At 28.6% G+C, this 15,175-nt stretch overlaps 2 protein-coding genes across 2 annotated transcripts; both read right to left on the reverse strand.

The window, feature by feature from the left end:
- Positions 1–401: 401 nt before the first annotated feature.
- Positions 402–3,484, reverse strand: LOC123911086 (patatin-like protein 1). The gene is made up of 7 exons (XM_045962431.1): positions 3,285–3,484; positions 2,855–3,054; positions 2,535–2,721; positions 2,262–2,426; positions 1,830–2,141; positions 793–968; positions 402–685 (listed from the first exon to the last, which is right to left on the reverse strand). Exons 1-7 carry the CDS (start codon positions 3,414–3,416, stop codon positions 628–630), a joined length of 1,230 nt encoding a protein of 409 aa, XP_045818387.1. The 5' UTR covers positions 3,417–3,484; the 3' UTR covers positions 402–627.
- A 2,848-nt stretch (positions 3,485–6,332) lies between these two features.
- LOC123911087 (patatin-like protein 1) lies at positions 6,333–10,289 on the reverse strand. Its single transcript, XM_045962432.1, has 7 exons — positions 10,081–10,289; positions 9,806–9,993; positions 9,508–9,694; positions 9,237–9,401; positions 8,797–9,090; positions 6,736–6,911; positions 6,333–6,628 (listed from the first exon to the last, which is right to left on the reverse strand). The coding sequence occupies exons 1-7, from the start codon at positions 10,210–10,212 to the stop codon at positions 6,562–6,564; spliced, it is 1,209 nt and encodes a 402-aa protein (XP_045818388.1). The 5' UTR covers positions 10,213–10,289; the 3' UTR covers positions 6,333–6,561.
- Between the last annotated feature and the right edge of the window lie 4,886 nt (positions 10,290–15,175).

Below are 15,175 nucleotides of genomic sequence, written 5' to 3' on the forward strand. Positions count from 1 at the left end.
AACCACAACCTGACTTGCGACCCATAACCTAGGGTTTGTATTTTTCAATTCAACATGTGTTAATAATTAATTCAAAGCATATACTTTTCCTTCTCCTAAAAAAAAAATTGAAAGCATATTACTTTGTAAGCAAGGACAAATTGCTATAGAATTGTGCTTATGGTGCAATCAGTAAAACATTATTAAATACGAGGCTTAATTAATAAAATTGTCTATAGAAATATTTTTGGTTTTATATTGGTCCCTCAAAGAAAAAAATGTCTGAATAAGTCCCTTAAAGAAAAGAAAAAGGTCCGAATAGGTTCCTTAAAGACATATCCGTTAATCAGTTTGGTCCTATTCGGACCTTTTTTTGGGGATCAAACTGATTAACGGAAATATCTTTAAGGAACCAATCTAAAATAAAAAAATCTTTAAGGAACCATTTTACTAATTAAACCTTAAATACAATTTCTAGAATTCTTCTTAACATTGAAAATATTATTTATTTCATTCACAATAGAAAATGTTACACACTCGCATCGTAATTAAAGTACAGAAATTATTAATTAAGCAAATCAAATTAAAAGATAGAGCTTCAACAATTGATTAACATATTCAATCTTGTGTGACCATTTACTTGCCATTTTATGACTTGGACTTGGCAATTTTCTCTTTTCTTATATCAGAGAGTAACTTAGCAAACCTGCAAGCATATAACAATATTTTTAGAGGAGTTAATTAGAGAAATTTTTCGTCCTTTTATTAAGACTAATACAAAATAAATAAGTTATTATAATTATTAAATGGAACCTTTTGAGTTCTTCCTCAATGGTGCCTTTATCCTCAACTGTTTCATATACACCCGTATCTAGATCCACTCGTGTAACATTTTTCTGCAATAAATTTTTACCAGCTGTAACCAAATCATTCAAATTCTCTTCAGTAGATACATCCACAGAAGCTGTCTTCCCCTTTAATGTATCGTCCTGTTTGAAGCAATCAATGTATGTTTGTAACAATTTAACTATACGATTATTAATTAGAACATGTAAACGATTAGTAATAAAAATAATAATTAAAATTAAAGATGAAAAAAGAATTGTCAACGATTTTGATTTGATGGATAGTTTAATTTTTTAATATGTGTTGTTTGGTCAAACAAAAAAGAATAAATCTAACTTTTTTACAATAAAAAAAATAATTTAGCTGATTTTCATATACTCATTCCGTCTCAAAATAAATGTCACAATATATGCACTATTCATATACTATATCATACTTTGACTATAATTTTAGCATATAAGATGTTTAATACTCAACTAGTATTTTCTAAATATTAAATTTTTATAATTTTTAATAATATAACTAAAGATATTAATAGTGAAATTTGTACATTGACAATTCCTTAAAATTTCACCATAAATTTTCTTTAACAAACTATATATTAGTTTTTGTTAATCTAATTTTCAACTTATATATATATATATATATATATATATATATATATATATTTATTTATTTATTTATTTATTTTTTTTTTGGAATACAAGAGGGTTGGCGGGATCTCGGGAGAAAAGAAACTAAATCTCAACTAAGTGAAGAGTAGAGACTTCAATAACATCAACTTGAAAACAAAGACTAATCTGACGTGAACAAACTCAAATATACTGTTTGTTTGCCGCCTATTAGAAACAACTATGAAGTTGTTATAGAAATCGAATATATTCGTGCAATCTTAAATAATTGAACCATACTCGAATTAGTTAGAGTAATTATTGTGAATATCATCCACTACTATTTGCAATCCAAATCGAATACCCGACACGAGGGAATATAACATTACTTACTTGAATTCGGAGGTAGTTGTTTTGAGACTGAAGTGCAGTAAAAAGAACTGAGTTATGGTAATCAATCATATCAGTACTTGCTTCACTAAAACAATCTATAATTGGAGTTGCACCAGCATTGAATAACCAAGTCAAAGCACCCCATTTAGCCACCATTTTAGCATTGTACTTTCCTTCAGTCTTGTTTGATCCTGTCCCTATTGAGATTACAATAAAACGATCATACTGTATACCTTTCCCACTTTTCCCACTTTTGTTCCAATCCTTAATCCTCATCATATCCTTGGTCACTTCTCTAATTGCAACTAAAGTCTGCAAATTAATTATCAAAATCAATTTTTAAAATAAACAATATCACTATTAATAATATTTTTAAAAGATTTTATCATCGTTAACGATTTGTAATTTTTTTCCCCTTCGACAAAACTTTACCGGATTGTTAGCACACACGCCGCCATCAATGAGATTATATTTTTGGATGACTTTCCCTTTTGCATCTTTCTTTTCAAAATAGTGAGCAGGCAAATAAGTTGGAGCAGCTGATGTAGCTATGCAAATATCTGCTAGTGGTACATCCAAAGTTGGCTCAACTTTAATCTGCATAAAAATTATAATTATAAAATCAAACTCTACTTCTTAGTACATCCATCAGTACTGATTTTTATTAATTTTGTATATGAAAAAAATCATAATAACGATATACACCTGATAGGATGAGAAAATGGTAGGTTGGAGTTTCTCAACATCAAAAGATGGAATAACAACATTTGTCAAAGTTTGGCTCAAAAGTGTATCCTCTGTCAAATTTTTTATCAGCGTGTGAAGATACTCTCCGTTGTACTTAGCTCCGGTCAAAACTTTTGTTATGTTTATCAGCTGCCCACATATTCCCCTTCACATAAACAATTAACGTAGTTGAGTTCGACCTTATAAAATAGTGTCTTCTAATGTTCAACACTATATATTATATCAACATTATATATATAATGTTAACTACTAATTAATATATAAGCTATTATATATACCTTTTCTGTGGAAAAATCAATGGCAAGTTTTTTAGGTAAAATGGAACAATTTCATTGGCAGCCATTATAGGAGTACGGTTATCCTTTTCCTTTGGATATTTTGGAGTTGCTAACATGGCAGTAATGAGACCACCTGTACTTGTCCCAGCAATTACATCAAAATAATCTGCAATCCTTGCATCCTTATTATCGTCTATTGCCTGTAAATTAAATTAACATGTAAATATTGTAAACTATATGATAATATAATTATAAGATCATATATTAATATTATTGATTAGTCCCCGTTAGCTTAGTTTAGTTGGTAGGGATATCGCACTATATGTCCAGAGCCCGGATTTGAACCCGAGACACTACACTTATTCACTTTTAAGGTAAATTTTCTAGCCACTAAACTCCGTAACAAAAAAATATATATTATTGATTAAACCTGAAGTTGAGATTCAAGTTTTGCAAGAATAACACCAGGAATGATTCCTCTGACGCCACCACCATCAATGCTAAGAACAGTAGTGTATGTCAAAGGCTCAGTTTCGTTGGAAGATGTGGAGGTACTTGCCATTGATCGAACAGAACTGTGTGTGTGAGTGAGTATGGATGGAGAACTTGATGCTTTTAGGCTTATGTCTGTGTTTGTATTTATACCCTAAAATTCAAGAATTAATTTCAGCACTAATAATTACACGTTTCATAATTTATTTTTTATTGTTTTTGTCACCAAACCTAATAGCAAGAAATTCATCTAAGTGGCAAATGCATGCATAATTTTATTTTACAAAATACATAGTTTGTTTGAAAGTTCATATCATATAGATACTCCACGCAATTTTTTTAAAAACCGGAAATCATATGATATGTGTTTGGGATTAATGAATTTTTATTGAATACCGTTAATCTTGGTGGGTCTCAATAATACAATAAATGATTTTCAATTTTTTAAAAGTTTGTATGAATAATCTATATGATATAAACTTTCAATTCAACAGTAAATTTAATAAAATTCGTATTTATTATAGTGTTATTCACAGATGGTACACCTACGCCGTGCACCATTTATCCCACTGTTTCATGCTAGAAGCCGCCATGTAATGTACTCTTGTATTTTTCAATTGAATTCAACATGTCTTAAATTAATTAATTCAAAGCATATTACTAGAACTTATCTACCCATTGCTCCGCTCATCTAACGTTTACCTTAGATCTTTGTGAACGAATAATGAAGTCTTTGCTTAAGTCTTTTTTTTTTTGGTCAAGTGCTTAAGTCTTTATTATATAATAATAATTTTGAATTTGGTATAATAACTTAATGTAAAAAACTGGCTATAACGACCGTCGATAGTTACTTATAAAGTTATAATATGTGACTTTTTTATAGGACTATATGATATGTGACTTTTAATATTACCATTCTCTCTAAATATAAGACCTGATCGACTAATATATGGGTATTAAAAAAGTTGGTAGTTGTAAAAAATTTATTATTAGTAGATGTTGTTTTTACAATTTATCATTTAAGAGATAAAACTTATTTATGTTTTATCAGTGTGACAATGTAGAAAAAGATATAAGATAATTATAAGGGTATAATTCTTAAATAAGTAATTAATGTGGTTGAAAATTTAACAAGGGTCTTATAAAAAGGGGCAAGAATTTTTTAAAAAGAATCTTATAATCATAACCGAAAGTAGTATACTCTTTAATGGCCCGGTAGAGGTAATCTTTTTAAGTTTGGTCTAATTTAACTTTATAAAATTTTCTTTGTGAATGAATAAAGAAATTAGTTAAACTTTGTTTGGTGGAGGGGGAGACGCTTATCCTAAATTAACCCTTAGAAGTACCAACAATTTTAGCTAGAGCCCGGGCAATTACCTAGGCTTACTGGGCCTTAGAACCGTCCTGTCTGAAACATAGAACTCAAAAATTATATTCATTGAAGATTTTAAATGGTTTTTGGAACTTAAAACTATTTCGCCACTACACGTCAGTTGTCCAGTACAGTTGGTCCCATAGTTAATACATTACAAAATACAACAGTCAACTTCTTGTTAGCAGCGCCATTAAATTAGCAAGGTGTTAAAGGATTACTTTAAATGGAACTTAATTTTATCATTTACCCTTATTTTCTCTCTCTCGCCCCGTATTCTTTTTCTCAAGTGACCTAAAATTGAATGGATAAAATAACACAAAAACACTTAAAAATATAATGTATTATTTATGAAAAAGAAAAATTACAGTAGAATCTACTCCTAGTGCCCATAACTAGCTTCTCTTTGAGAAGAGATAATTCTCTCTCTAAGCCAAATCAAATGGTTTCTAACAGAAAATATCCGAATGCCTCCTCCCACCTCTCTTTCCTTCTCTTATAACAAACTTGGCTACAACTACACCCCTTTGCATTAGCCTAAAAAAAAAAACTACACCCCTTTGCCACATCATCTATTTCTCTCTCTTTGCTATCTTTTTATAAGCAATTCATAGAAAATTCACAGGCTAACCTATGTTAACGTTACAACCATTTACACCGATGTTATTTGAACATATATTTCTAACAAAAGTACAATAAAAGTATATTTTTTAACTTTTTTTAATATTTTTATATATTTCAATAACCATACTATGAGTAAAGAAAATACGATGTCGTATTTTTAATTATCGAACTTTTTAATGTTGATATTACAATGCTCCAACGGTTTATCTCAAGCAAAAACCATAATTCTTTGGCAACGTTCACTTTTGACTAGCCATCAATGTTTGTAACAGCGTGTTAATAACAATAATAATATTAATTATATTAATTAATATGTTTTGTTCAACAGTTTGTTGGCCATGGAGTTGGACGTGTTAGTAATTAACTTTAACTGTGTGCTTCTGCATTATTACTTGTTAGTTTTACTTCAATTCTATATATACTAGCAAGTAGCAAAAACCCTCCTATCATGTTTATATACTTTTAATTAAAATTCTAGTAATGAAAAAAAATGGATGAATAAAATATTAACAGTATCATTGTCGTGTAATCGTATTGGTGATATGTGCAAGTTGCGTTATACAACTCAGGCCGGTGGCATGGCCATGGGGAGCTAATGAAACAAAGGAAGTCTTTACATTAAGGTTCCTAATATATTTTTTATTCTACAACCACCTATTTAAGGGCTCATATCTCTTACTTTTTAGATCAATTCAAGATTGTAAAGAGTTTTGTATCGAAACTGAGATGATCTGAACATAAATTTATAAATATAGATAATTTTTATTTTATAAGTCAGTTTTGTAAAGATGAGTTATATAGGTTCAATTCCTAATTTTAAGAAAACTTAATTATTTTAGTTCTGTCAATTTGTTTTTTCCTTACCTATGGTTTGTATTTTTCAATTCAACATGTGTTAATAATTAATTCAAAGCATATTACTTCGCAAGCAAGGCAAATTGCTATAGAATTGTACTTATGGTGCAATCAGTAAAACATTATAAAATACAATTTCTAGAATTCTTCTTAACTTTGAAAATATCATTTATTTCATTCACAACAGAAAATGTTACGCACTATATAGGAGACGAAATTCGAATTCCGGTCACTCCACTTATTCACTTTTAAGGTAAAATTTAATATTACACACTTGCATCATACAAAAACTATTAATTAAGAAAATTAAAAGATAGGTAGAGCTTTAACAATCTATTGACATATTGAATCTTGTGTTGATCATTTACTTGCCATTTGACTTGGACTTGGCAATTTTCTCTTTTCTTATATGAGAGAGTAACTTAGCAAACCTGCAACCATATAACAATATTTTTAGGAATTAATTATTAGAGAATATTTTTCGTCCTTTAATTAGGACTAATAATAAATAAGTTATTATTATAATTATAGAATGAACCTTGTGAGTTCTTCTTCAATGGTGCCTTTATCTGGGACTGTTTCAAATACACCTGTATCTAGATTCACTCGAGTAAATTTTTTCTTCAATAAATTCTCACCAGCTTTAACCAGATTATTCAAATTCTCTTTAGTAGATATATCTACAGAAGCTACGTCCCCTTGTAATGTATCGTCCTGTTTGAAGCAACCAATATAAATTTGTAACAATTTAACTATATGATTATTAATTAGAATAAAAGATTGGTTATTGATTTGTCAAACGAAAAATAGATTGGATATTGATGGAATAAAGACCACATTTGTATCTTGACAAAAAAAAAAAAAAATCACATTTGTATCCTCATCCAAAATGTCTCAATTTTTTTTGTCAGGTAGCCTAGTGACTTGAAATTTCATCTATATAAAGATGGATAAGTTGAGTGTCTGGGGTTCGAACCCTGACTCCTGCATATAAAATGTTGCTGATGTCCCTATCAACTGAGCTAAGCTCACAGAGACCAGTACGTCTCAATTTATTGTTTGACAAAGTTTAAGTTATAAAAATAAAAAATGAATTTCGTAAATGATTTTGATTTTATGGATATAGTTCAATTTTTTAATAGAATGGTCAAGCAAAAAATCTAGCTGGCTTTCATATTAAAAAATCATTCATAAAACTAGGAAATGCTCCCACGTATGGAATATTTTATCAAGAGATTCAATATTCCATCCATTTGTAGTACTCCTTGGGTAGGAAATTATTAGTATTTTTTTTTACGAAAAGAAAATATTAATAGTTAGTTTATTCGAATAAAGCAAAACGTTAATATACTCCTTCCGGTCATTTTTATAAGGAACATTTTGAAAAAAAAATTGGGTCTTTTTATAAGAAACTTTGACTAATTTTCAAATGTTTTAAATGTTTGATTTCACTTATACCCTTATTTATTATGAGAGAATATTATAAATAATTAGTTGAATTAAAAGTAATTAAATAAGGGTATACATAAAATAAGTTTAAACTTATAAAAGTATGAAATGAAAATAACTATTTATATTACCATGTGTTTTCTTGATCTGTGTAATTTTTTCAAACCACTTAAGCTACTTCTTCGAGGACAATTTCTATATCCTTAAATTTTAAGGTTTATATTTCAAAGAAATAAGAAATTGTGTTAACAAGTAAATTTTAAATAGGTTTAATTAGTAAAATGGTCTCTTAAAAACATTTTTAGTTTCATATTGGTCCCTTAAAGGAAAAAAGGACCGAATAGGTCTCTTAAAGAAAAAAAAAGTCTGAATAGGTCCCTTAAAGACATCTCCGTTAATCAGTTTGGTCCTCAAAAAAATGGACGGAAATGACCAAACTATGTCTTTAAAGGACCTATTCATACCTTTTTTTTCTTTAAGGATCTTATTCAGACATTTTTTTCTTTAAGAAACCAATGTAAAATTAAAAATGTCTTTTTAAAGGACCATTTTACTAATTAAACATTTTAAATACATCATTAACTTTATCAGGTCATTCACTCATTCTCTCTATTAATTTTATTTTTATAATACTCATTCTCTCTATTATTAAAATAAGTGTAATGTTGTAACAAGATAAGTAAAATAAGTGTAATGTTGGAAAATAACGAAATAAGCCATGAAATAAGTGTATTAAGATAAGGATTCAAATCTGGCACCTGACGGCCATTATCTATTTGTTCAAAAAATTGTTTAGTCAACAATGTTTTGTATGTTTTGTCAAAAAAAAAAAAAAACAATGTTTTGTATGTACTTACAACTCAATTAGGTTTTGCACGTCCATAAGTATGAAAATTTTAAAATTTTCAAAAAGTTGAATATATTATTTTTTAATTCGAAATTTTTAAATTTGTTTTCTTAACAAAGTATTACGAGGGATTCTTTAATTTGTGATAAATTCTTCTATACATATTTTATTTTTTTATATGTACCAGACACCAGTACACCGTTAAGGGTAAATAATTTTGATAAATCATAAATAATGTTTATTAAATTTTGACTTATTAGAACTATTCATCTCAGCGGTGTATATCAAAGTATATTTACTTACTTGAATTCGAAGGTAGTTGTCTTGAGACTGAAGTGCAGTAAAAAGAACAGAGTTATGGTAATCAACCATATCAGTGCTTGCTTCATTGAAACAATCAAGAATTGGAGTTGCACCAGCATTGAATAACCAAGTCAAAGCACCCCATTTAGCCACCATTTTTGCATTGTACTTTCTTTCACTCTTGTTTGATCCTGTCCCTATTGAGATCACAATGAAACGATCATACCCTATACCATTCCCACTTTTCCCTAGCCTTATCATATCCTTGGTCACTTCTCTTATTGCAACCATAGTCTGCAAAGTAATTAATTATCAAAACAATCAAATTAATAATGAAACGGTTCAAATTACACATGCAGTAACTTAATAAACAAACAATCTTCAACTGTGTGACACTTTTTTTTTCTTTCAATATGCTTGACCCTTGAGGTAGCTCTTACCGGATTGTTAGCACACACGCCACCATCGATAAGATTATATTCTTTGATGACTTTCCCTTGGTCGTCTTTCTTTTCGAAATAGTGAGCTGGCAAATAAGTTGGTGCAGCCGATGTAGCTATGCAAATATCGGCTAGTGGTACATCCAAAGTTGGCTCGGCATCAATCTACATAAAAATTATTATAAAGTTAAACTCTTCTTAAACATGCATGAGTGTGTTTTGTTTAATTTTGTATATCCAAAAACAAGAATCAACATATATATATATTTACCTGATAGGATGAGAAAATGGTGGGTTGAAGTTTCTCAACATCAAAAGATGGAATAACAATGTTTGTCAAAGTTTGGCTTAAAAGTGTATCCTCCGTCAAATTTCTTATCAACTTGTGAAGATACTCTCCGTTGTACTTAGCTCCAGTCAAAGCTTTTGTTATGTTTAGCAGTGGCGCAAATATTCCACTGCACATAAAATATCAGCATTGTCAGTTGAATTCGACCTTACAGGACTAAATAGTAATCTTCTAATGTTCAACACTTTTTATTATATTCACATATATATAAACTATATACCTTTTCTGTGGAAAAATAAATGGCAAGTTTTTAAGGTAAAATGGAACAATTTCTTTGGCAGCCATTAAAGGACGGTTATCCTTTGGATTAGGAGTTGCTAACATGGCAGTAATGAGACCACCTGTACTTGTCCCAGCAATTACATCAAAATAATCAGCAATCCTTGCATCCGTATTATCGTCTATTGCCTGTAAATTAAATTAACATGTAAACATTGTAAACTATATATTAATATAGTTCTAAGATCATATATTAATATTATTGATTTAATTAACCTGAAGTTGAGATTCAAGGTATTCAAGAATAACACCAGGAATGATTCCTCTGACGCCACCACCATCAATGCTAAGAACAGTAATGAAATTCACAGGCTTAATCTCTTGGTAAGATATGGGGGTACTTGCCATTGATATATGTTATAGAAAAATATTACAATTAAACAAATAGGACTTTATGTGTGTGATTATGGATGGAGAACTTGATGCTTTTAGGCTATGTTTGTGTTTGTATTTATACCCAAAAATTCAAGAGTTTCAGCATTATTTACACGTTTCATAATTTTTATTAAACACAATCTACCTACACGACAACTCTAATTTTATTTTATTTTAACAACAAATAAAAATATTTTTCATTACTATATCAATATTTGCTGTGTGTATACGTGTAATATAAGAGAAAAAATTCGATAATTATATCATATGTTGTCAAAGTCGGGTGTTTGGTGAGACTACAAGATCATATGATCGTATAAGTTAATATTAAAATTTATCTTATCATGTCTCTCTAGTTAAAAAAATTATTTTGAATTTGACCTGAATTAGCAAGATATGATATATAAAAATAGATAATTTATTGATTTACTCTATAAAGTACAGCATATTTTACAATAAAAATGAAATTAATAAAAATTTGAGAGGAATTAGAAACCAACAGGATATGATAAAGATAATTTACTAATTTTTTGATAATTTACTAATTAGACACCCGTGAGTAGACATTAAGGAGTGAGTAGACATTCTAATTATGTTGGTTCCCCTAAACAATTTCATCATGTGCCTATATCTCATCTCATATTATATAAATAGAAAGGAAAAAAAACAAGCGGAGACTAGACCTTAATTTCAAAAGAGAACGAAGTGATAATAAGGAACACCAAGTTTATCCCATAAAAACTCATCACATAGAAACGACGGTAAAACATCACACACACCATGTGGTGGAACGTCCTTGATTGGCGACTTTATATATATGCACAAGAATTTCTCTCTCAATAAATATGTGACCAATCCAAGTTAAAGTTGTTCAGGAAACAATTACTCCAACGATTTCTCAAGTCCCACAACACAAGAGAATGAAATATAATTTACTCTATAAAGTATATTTTAAAATAACAATGAAATTAATAAAAAAAATTAAAAAATTTGATATAAACAGTGACGTATCCAGAAATTTTGTGCAGTGGGGGCAATTATGTATATTATACTATAGTCTTAAATAAAAATTAGTCAATTTTTTTATAGAGAATGCTAACATATCATGTGTCCTAAGAAACATGTTAAGGAACTCGGTATAAAAAAATTATTTTAAAAAAGTCGATTTTTTACTTTTCCCAATGTAAAACTTCTACTTTTGTGCTCTTTAACAAGGTCCAACGCAAGATCTTTTTTAAATACATTCGATTTAATTTTGAACCAAATATATAAATTTTTATTATTAAATTTTACTTATATTTGAGTTCGGAGAGAATAAAGTCTATAAAATTAGTTCTCCATAAGTAGCATTTCTCTCTCATTCGTAAGAAAAAGAGGTAGGTGGCTACACAACAAGTTAATACGTAGTGTCGGTGTGTATACTGTATAACTTAAGTTTTATGCCTTCTCCCTATATATTCAATTCAACTTACTAGTGTATACTCCCTCCGTTCCATTTTATAAGACCTCATTTGATTAAATGCACTATTCATATGTCTTGTTTTGACCGTATTTTTTTTAAAATATATAAATGTAAATATTATTATATAAGATCTTGTTTGATTTGTTTCGACGAGTATTTTCAAAATATCAAATTTTTATAATTTTTACTAATGCACAATTAAAAATATTCGTAATCAAAGTTATGTATTGGTATGCATGCAGTGGTCAACTAGTTCTTATATTTTAGGACTGAGGAAGTATACACGCCATAAGGTAGGTTCGTCCCTGCTGCTACATATATACTTGAGGTTGCTCGAAACATAGTGGGGGCGGGTGCCTACACATGCCATAAGGTAGGTCCGTCCCTGGATATAAAATTAAAAATTTAATTTTAAATACACACGATTTTTCACAAAAGTGATTTTGTCATGTATATAATCTAAAAAATTAAAATTCTACTAAAATTAGAATATTTAAAGGTAAAATTATTATTAAAAATTATAAAATAGGAATATTAATTTAACTTTTATAATAAATTAAATATAATTTTCTTGCAATATTGGTAATTTTATTATTTACATATATTGTATATCATATATTTATTTGGTTTATCTAAATAGAGTTATTTATTTGCTCATGATTTTATAAAAAAAACAAAAAACAAAATAATATTTAAATTAATTGTTTAGTAGTGTCAATTATTTTTATTTCAAATTATTTAATTACTTTGTTTAGCAGTGTTAATTTTGGAGGACCATGATTCGATCCCCCGCAACTGCAATCGGAGGAGGCTTGAACCATTTGGTGCCAGAATTGACTCTCGAACCAGATTAGGCGGTCCAGTACCGGATATTGATGGTGAAAACCAAAAAAATAAAACATTAATATCATATTTTTATCCGACTCTTTTTTTTTTGTGTAATTTTTTATTTTTTTGTCAAATTTTGTGTGTAATTTATCCTACTCTTTTATATTGGTCTCTATCATATTATGATGATTACCAAACGTATGCTAAACGTTTATCATAGGGGTTTTCATGAAACAAAACGTTTCATCATAGGAAATAACGTTATTAATTAATTAGTCTCTAATCTTTTTTTTTTTTAAATCTCTGATTAACTCTAGCTAGACTAGGTCTCCGTTTATATATTTTTTCTGGTCTCATATATAAATAAATATTTTTTTAACAAAATTATTAAATAACTAATGTATTTGATCAATATTATATACTATTTACATCAGTTTTTAAAAAAAACTTAATTTTTTTTTGCATATTTATAATATTAGAGTGAGAATATGTTGTCTCTATGAAATTAGCTCAACTGAAAAGGGATATCATATTTTATATGCATATCACATATTTGAACTCCGAACACTTAATTTATCATATAAATATAGACTTCCTCCGATCTTAAGATTTTTTTTTAATTCATTGAATTATAAATTATTTAATGAACTTAAAAAAGAATTTTTACTTATATTTAAAAGAGATGGAGTAGTATGTAACTAAAAAAAAAAGATGGAGTAGTATATACACGCACGCTATGCATGCGGTAATTATATTTGCAGCAAGTTGAATTATCAAACAAGAAGAAAAAAATTTGCAGCAAGTTGTTGCTTAAACCGTTGCTTGTTGATCGTTGAATATTCATACAAAGATATCATTGGGGCGCATTCTGATCCCTTTGATTTATAATAATATCTTCAGATAATTAAAAAATATTATAATAATCTAGTTGAATTTATAACATCTTGTCAAGCCCTCACCTTCCAACGTTGCAGGGGCGTCTCCGAGTTTTATGAGGCTCTGTGCAAAATATAAAAGTGGCCCCTTAATAAAAAAAATAAAAAAATTATTGATTTAAATTGCATATAATATAAAAAAAAACATTCTTATAAACATATAAATTATCAATATTAAATCTTACATTAAATTAAATAGAACAAGAAATACAAAATAATTATCTTTGAATATAACGTCAAAAAGGAACATCATAATCTAAGATTAAATTTTATGCAAAGATTAAAATGGACTAGAACTATATTTACGAGTATAGATAACTAATATATTGATACTCATGATATTTATGAACATTAACAATATATAACTATTATTTTAGAGCCTAAAAATTAATCTATTAATATACATCTGATATTTTATAGATATAAATAATATATAAGTAATATTATAGGACCTCAAAATTTTGAGTTGAGACCCTCAAAATTTTGAGACCCTATGCCGTCGCACACCTCGCACATGCATGCGAGCCTCCTCTGCAACGTTGTCAAATTATTTCTTTGCCATCAAATTTGAGTTTGAACAAAATTAAAATCTATTTTAATAATAATATATTCAAAAACAATTTTAATAATTTTTTTTTATAAATTAAAAGTCTATAGATATCGAGATAGAGATTACATCCTTCCATTTCCGCTATCTATATTTCATTATTATTAAAAAAGAGAAAATAAGTTAAGTAAAAGGGGAAAGGAGGTACTAGACCTTAACCTTAATGGTACACGATAAAAGAAACAAGTAAACATGTCTAGGAATTGGAGGCAAAGCTCCACCACCTCAAAATTTCATAAGCATATATACTGAAAGTAGCAAATTTATCCACACAAGAGTTACCCTCACGATAAATGTGTGACCTTTGTATATTTAATCCCAATCTCAAGCAATTTGACCAACGATTGCGCAAGTCTCACATGGTACCAAATCAATATTATCAAAAGCCCGGAGCACCATTAGTGAATCACTCTCCAACCAAAGATACTTTGAGCCATTGTTATTAGCCAATTCCACAGCAATAATCAAAGTAATTAACTCCGCATGAAGCACCGAAAAAGTCCATATTTTTTGCGCATAACCTCCATAAAAATTGGTCATAATAAAAATTATTCAAACAACGTAAATTGATAAGTATCACTTTTACATAAACTTACATATTCAAACATAAATAAACTTACTTTCAACTCACATTTTATCAACATCAATTCTATCATTATAAATTAATTCTTGACATAGCAAAACTAACCAGAACTAAACACACATTAAGAACCCGATCTTTAGTTAGTCTGATGGTGATTGACGCTGAACTTAGTAGAGAGGATCACAGTTCGATCTCTCGCAGCTGCAATCGAAAGGAGACTGAAACCACTTGATGAGACCTCCGAACCAAATTAGACAGTCCAATATACTAGATATTGATGGTGAAAAAAAATAAATAAACACATGAAGACATTGTCATCATCATATGCTAATCGTATATTCTTATTCAACTATTTATTATCATAGACCTAAGCATTTATCCATAGAAAACAGCTTTATTTCTTTGTCTCTAATTAACTCTGGCTATGGACTTGGTCAGTTTATTTTATTTAAATATATGGTAATTATATTTGCAGCAAGTTCTTGCTTAAGTTGTAGGTTATTGATCGTTGAATATCCATA

The sequence above is a fragment of the Trifolium pratense genome, linkage group LG2, assembly GCF_020283565.1.
Source record: "Trifolium pratense cultivar HEN17-A07 linkage group LG2, ARS_RC_1.1, whole genome shotgun sequence".
Lineage (NCBI taxonomy): Eukaryota > Viridiplantae > Streptophyta > Magnoliopsida > Fabales > Fabaceae > Trifolium > Trifolium pratense.

Bases quoted from the DNA above. Each gene is read 5' to 3' on its own strand.
- LOC123911086 (XM_045962431.1), bottom strand. From the start codon at position 3,416: ATGGCAAGTACCTCCACATCTTCCAACGAAACTGAGCCTTTGACATAC. The intron at 2,722-2,854 runs GTATATATAATA...GTTTATGTGAAG, and splicing joins TTGATTTTTCCACAGAAAAG to GGGAATATGTGGGCAGCTGA. The intron at 969-1,829 runs GTAAGTAATGTT...TGCTTCAAACAG, and splicing joins ACAACTACCTCCGAATTCAA to GACGATACATTAAAGGGGAA.
- LOC123911087 (XM_045962432.1), bottom strand. From the start codon at position 10,212: ATGGCAAGTACCCCCATATCTTACCAAGAGATTAAGCCTGTGAATTTC. The intron at 9,091-9,236 runs GTAAGAGCTACC...ATTACTTTGCAG, and splicing joins GCGTGTGTGCTAACAATCCG to ACTATGGTTGCAATAAGAGA. The intron at 6,912-8,796 runs GTAAGTAAATAT...TGCTTCAAACAG, and splicing joins ACAACTACCTTCGAATTCAA to GACGATACATTACAAGGGGA.